General features: G+C 31.3%; 1 protein-coding gene across 1 annotated transcript in view; it reads right to left on the bottom strand.

Moving 5' to 3' along the window:
* The window catches only part of LOC106113870 (uncharacterized), a gene marked incomplete in the record, with an annotated part of 9743 nt that extends 4145 nt beyond the window's left edge, over positions 1-5598 (bottom strand). Inside the window, 3 exon segments of the mRNA XM_013306914.1 lie at positions 1-139; positions 633-722; positions 5326-5598. Coding sequence (XP_013162368.1) covers positions 1-139; positions 633-701 — 208 coding nt within the window.
* Positions 5599-6358: the final 760 nt, after the last annotated feature.

The following is a 6358-nucleotide window of genomic DNA, read 5'->3' on the forward strand; positions in this document are numbered from 1 at the left end:
GGTCCTTCTTTTCATCTCCAAATATATTTTCCAATTTGTCGAAGTTACTGAACTTTGCCTCTAGTTCATTATCGTCCTTTGAAATTATAGCCAAGCCGAGTTGATAAAGGTTGAATGCCACCACTGCCATGCTTATTATCTGGAATTGGATAAAAACTTTATAAGAATTAATTACTTTAACGCTACATCCAAGAAAATGTTTTGTCCGTTGATTTTTCGGACTAACGCTTTGGTGTGTAGTAACTTAATTAATTTTTATCATGGTTAATTTAAATATAAAATTATAAATCATTGTTGGTATCTGTGTTTATTTGTTTTGTGTTTATTTTGTTCCAAATATATTCAAGTTATATTAATACTTACTTAACATTTACATATTAAGCGTATTTGAATTTTCATAATAGTATTATTTTTTTCTTACAAATGTTTGATGAAGCTACTTGTCAACAGTATCTAATTAGATTTACGAAGTAAAAAGATCTCGGACCCCACAGAAAATACAGTACAAGTTGTGCGCCTGTTAAATTTATTATAGCAAATTTTGCCTCGTTCAAAACTTGCAAGCAAGACTCCAAGGTACAACTTTGCTATTAAATTTCCTCAGGAGAAGCTTAAGAAAGAAAAGTACTTACAATAACAATGTAGCCAAACACAACGTTCCCCATCCGCAGCGGGAAGCAAAAAAGAAATTTTCTTGTCATTTCTGCTTGTCATTCGTATTTCTGAAATAAAAATCAAGACAATTTAAGTGAGTACACGACCCTTAAGAAATAGAAAAGCAGAAATGCCCATTATCCCTGCTTCACCTGATTTATTACATTTAAGTCAAGTATCACTGAAACGAGACATGGAGTGGACTTCTTTTTCATATTATCGTCATTTATTATAAATATACATTTATATATAAATATTACAAAAGATGATAGAAATATTATAAAATTTGTACTCTAACATTTCGTGTATGTTCTACCAGTTTTTACATGAGAATATTTTGCATTCGCAACGATCGTGAAGACGATTGTTTCGCGTTCATTGCTCTCAAAGACAAGCATGAAGTAAAGCAATAAATTGAACTATCTTTTAACCTAACATAGCTGTAATACGTTAGTGAAAAACGATGTGCTATTTTTGGGCGCTTAATTGGCAAGCTCGTCCAGATTATAAGAACTCTGCGGTTGTATCTTATCAAACGAGTTAATAAACAACAGATGGGTCATTGTAAAATGGGAGCTAGGTAACATCGTCATGGTTCGCCGAGCCGGCGTTTTGTTAAAGGATAATGTAGGGAGAGGGTCTCAGGTTAATAACTCTAAACGAACGGGCCAAGGACGAGAGCCGTTTATAAAAAGGTATAAGCGCTCTTCGGCTGAGCGAAAATGGATACTTCAGGTGGGATATATTTGGTAAATGTTTTCCTTCTTATCTCAAGTGGAAGCATTATCTGTTCTTGTACTTTTATTAGACATTACACGCTTTGAAGAACACAACGAGCATTGAATATAGATGTTTTGTTTTGACAATGAGTTTCCACTGCCGACAGATCCCAACAAAAAATGATTTTTTTTTTATATTTTTTAAAGAGAAAAAGAGGAGATGACAATTGTGTTTTTGTTACAATTTTTCTTTCTTTACCTACTTGTTTTTTTATGGCAAAAGGTGGTAATATGACAAAGTAGCCAGTTGAATTGGCTAAAATAGGGAAGTGATCTGCATTTACAGATGCGTTGCCTTCATTTAATCGATAGAGAAAAGGGCGCACAGATAGAGGATATTCCCTCTTCCTATGCGTCCCCTACTCTGCCAACACCTTCCCATCCATTTATTACGAATAACGCTTACGTTAAGTAAAGTCTTACGACTGTGTTGAATATTCCTTAAACTGCCAGGACTTAGATATAGTAACAATTGTAAGCAGTAAATAGGGAACGTCATAAAGGGATTTCGCTCGAATTAGGGACATAGCACAAAAACATTCATAATTCGAGTGTTCGTAACACAACGACATATATAGATGAGATGTGAGTTGACAACTTGGGATGAACCGCTATCAATTCATCAACTTTTTGCTACGACGTAAGGTTTCTTCAGATTTGAGTCTGTTTTTGTCTGACATATTTTTATTGTTATACATAATTTTATCAAAGACGTAAGTCTTTTAGGTTATTACTATAGATGAACATTGGGATTTTCTATGTGCGATAAAAAATGTTAAAACCAAATATCGACATTTTACGAAAATGTATAGCTTTTAAATAAAATAAAAAAACTTCTACAGATGTATTAATAGAAGAGTTTCGGCTTTCAATTTCACAGGTTTTTAAATTATTAATGATCAAATATACATTTTACAAATCTTATCGAAACTCGAGTTTCTTAATACCATAAAGAATAATTGACAAAGAGTTCATTGTTCGTATGAAAACAATGACTTGGTGTCGTTGATCCTATTTCTTAAGCAAAAACGATAAAAGTGTACCTAAGTGTGTAACCAACCGTATTATGTGTTCATTGTGAAGAAATGGTAAAGATTTAAATTTTCAATTCACTTTGCATCAACATAAAACATCGAGTAAACATTTTCAGGTTACTCAATAGTAAAATTAATTATTATTTTATTAAATAATAATTATTACTTGTTAAAAACTTAATAAGTGTTACTTATCTGTGTGTGCATATGTTTGTTAAATTGTCTGTGGTCATAACATGTCGTTTATCACAATAAAAACAAACAATAATATTTAGAATAGATAATTATTTTAATTCATCATGTCTTTAATGCGACAACAAATGATAACGTTCAACTCCTAAATTATATTGTCTTTATTAATCGAATATGATTTCATCGAGCTTTCTAATTGTCTATGACCACTTACGGAATTAAAAACAATAAAATTAACTAGAGTAAAGTAGACTTATTAAAAACGGAACAAAATATAGACATAATAAATACACAGATAAAGCTAGAAAAAGCATGTCTAGGTTTTTTGTCACATTGATGACATAATTCGGCGATGTATTTAGCATATTGTCGTGAAACTCTGTATGTATCCTTGACAATTTTATAAGTGACTAAAACCGGTACAAACATTATTCAGTTCATTTGTATACATTTTGATAAACTCTTGAATTTTGCATCGTAAAACTAATGATACGATAACTTTAAGTACAGGCTAGAATATTCTCACTTTTATTATCATAATGTTCGTTAACACATTATGTGTGCTACAATGATAGCTAGGTTATTATGGTATTAGTAAATAAATTTCTTTATTACATAATTCAAATCTTATATTATCTTGTCAACTTAATCAAAGTTGATACAAGTTCTTTACCTTGTGAGACATGATGTCATTTACACGAATACGGTACAAGTACTAACAAGTAATTGCAACGACTTTGACATTCACACAAAACCTTGCATTTGCAATCAAAATTTTTACCTTACTTTTACGAGTATTCATGCTATAGTTGTTAAGAGAACTTATAAACATTAATATATTATGCTTCTCATCGGTGAACATAGTAAAAACTAAGGGGTGGGATACACTAACATATTCAAGTAGTTGGTATTAACAGTTTGAAGCGGTACGTATGGCTTGCAGCAATTTTAAAGGCGACTGTAAACTGTGGTTCGTGTATGGCCCAGACGACATTACATTTTATGTATCGGGAATGTAATTATACCCGGATAGTTTGAAAACGGCGTTATTTCTTTAGTTAAACTTTGATTAACAAAATAATGTATACGTAAAGTCTTGACTCTAAATTGATAATTTAAATACTTGGCAAGATTTTCGCTCTGTCATACTATTCTTCATACGTTTACAATAATCAATTTAAATTTATCTACGCATCGGTTAGGGACGTATCATTTGTGTCATTAGGTCGTTGCACAATATGCATGCCAACTATTGATGCAATATAATGAGATACGTGTTAAGAAGGACAAGCGAAATTAACATAATATGTTCTATTGTAGTAGCATAAAGCTTGGAAAATTATAAGTAAACATTACAGTAAAAATATTACCATCGATTTGTTTCTTCTATTCTTTGGCTATTGGGAAGCTACATGCTACCTATCCCCGGGTGACTGTTAATAGGTCGCGGCCAACTGTTTGTAATATAACGATATATTTAACTGGCTTGGTAAATCGTCTTTTCTTTAAAAATCTGTTAGTAACATGATCAAGGAAATACTTATTTAGTCCTGGGAGTTATCAACGTATTAAATTTTATTGAAGACAGCGCGCTCTTCAGAAACATGATACATGATAAAAACGACTTCCAATACAGAGGTTCAACCAATAAGAGAGTACAAGTTTCCAATTAAGGAGGTGATCTTCATAGGGAAATAGTTTTTACAAGATTCTATATAAGATAACGTCAATTTCTAACAGCTTTCACGAACGTGTAAAGAAACTTGATGATACCATATTTAAAAAAGTAACAGTTATACAGTTTTTAATTAATAGACAAAATATTGAAAACAAAAATAGCTTGCTTAGTATATTTTTGTCTAGACAGAAACGGGACTAAAATGGTCATTGATTTGACAATTACACGTTAATTAATTCGTCAGGGACATGACGATCGTAAGAATTATTCGTCCCTGTCTTAGCAACAATTATCTTACTAATATTGTAAATACGAATATTTAGATGGATGGATGTTTGTTTGAAGGCATCTCCAAGCTAGCTAGCTAAATGAATCTCATGAAACTTGACATAGATGTAGAAAAGAGTTTGGAACTCATAGGCTAGTAAATTTTTATTTCCGCGCAAACGGAGTCGCAGTTTAGTTAATGAATAAAACAAGAATATAAGCATAAATCGTTTGTAAGAAAAACCTACAGAATGTCAAATAAATTTACAAAAAAAATATTTCAATTGTCTTGTACTTTCTTCATACTTTATCTAGAATAATATATTATGGACTATTCGATACAAGAATAAAAAGAAATATGACTGGTTCAGGTATGCGGGAATTCTTTATTTGGCTTCCCTATAACCTGTTTCGGCTTTGACATTTACCTTCTCTAGTTGAATATGTTTCTTTTTATCAATTTGTTAGTGCCTTTATATTGCTCTGTCCTTACAATGTTATAATTTATAGTATACTTTAGACAAACTCAATAAATGAGTTAACAATTAATAGTTTTTGCATCGTATTTACTTCAAAATGTTGTTTTTTATTCTACCTACATTAGTCACGACTTTATCGTCTAATTTAAAATTTTAAATGAAAATTAACTAATAATGTTTTATTGTTGATAATTTTCTCAGAATATTACAGAAAACAATACAAATATGAAATTATAACTTACACTCATATAATAGAACAATCCTCCTCAAGAATAAACAGTTTCGATATAATCCAATGCACTTTCAATGGTCACATAGTCATCTTTTATGTTTCAAGCATTTTAACTTGCCACACTTTACCAAGAAAAAGAATTAATTTGAATGAAAAAGTTTCAATTAAATGTCATAAAATACTGACACTGCAGATTGTTTAAAAAATAATAAACTTTGAATTTGGAACGACAGAACGGCGCGGGCGCACGCACGATAGCTCAGCCGGTGTGAAGATAGGAGGCACTGTCGTGTTACGTCACGGAGCAAGGCCGCGACGACCGCGACGCTACTTATTAAGTTCACCAATTATTATGCGTAGCAATCTAGGACATTCTAAAGAATAATTTACAACGCACTTTTATGTTTAAAATATTTTTTAAGTCTTTAATTTTATCGTTAGGAATATCTGCAGAACTTATAATATATGTGGTATAAAGTTCTTTCAAATATCTTGGCGATCCAAGGTCATCGGTGCACTGCGCTATGCTACACCTAAAATTGTGTTCTGCAAAGAGTCTTGCGCGAAGTTAAGAGCTATAAGATATTTGACAACTAATGCATTATAACTTCAATTAGGTGCCTACTAATTATTACGTAGTTTTTTTTTAATTAACGCATTTTTAACTTAAATTAAGACACTTGATAGAATTCTGTACTACACTATTTAAAATTGTGTTAACATTTGTGTGAATTTGTTTTCGCACATAATATTGTCTTGTGTAAATACACGCTAGGTTGGTATTCTTTCAAAACACTTTTCTTTGTTCGCAGTTGTTATGATTCGTTCTATTCATTCCATTCATGTTTTGGGTTACGCTTCCGATACAATATTTGTAGATTATATAAAACAAATATTCGGCTATGCTGACAACATTAAATATATGGGAATGTCCTGTATTTACTTTTTATCTTGGAAACCTCATTTTACTAACTACCCAAGATTTAAGAATTGAAAAAATAATGACCATCAAGGCCGTCACACATTTCTCAAACAAGAAATAA

This window comes from Papilio xuthus, unplaced genomic scaffold, assembly GCF_000836235.2.
Source record: "Papilio xuthus unplaced genomic scaffold, Pxut_1.1 DF828177.1, whole genome shotgun sequence".
NCBI lineage: Eukaryota > Metazoa > Arthropoda > Insecta > Lepidoptera > Papilionidae > Papilio > Papilio xuthus.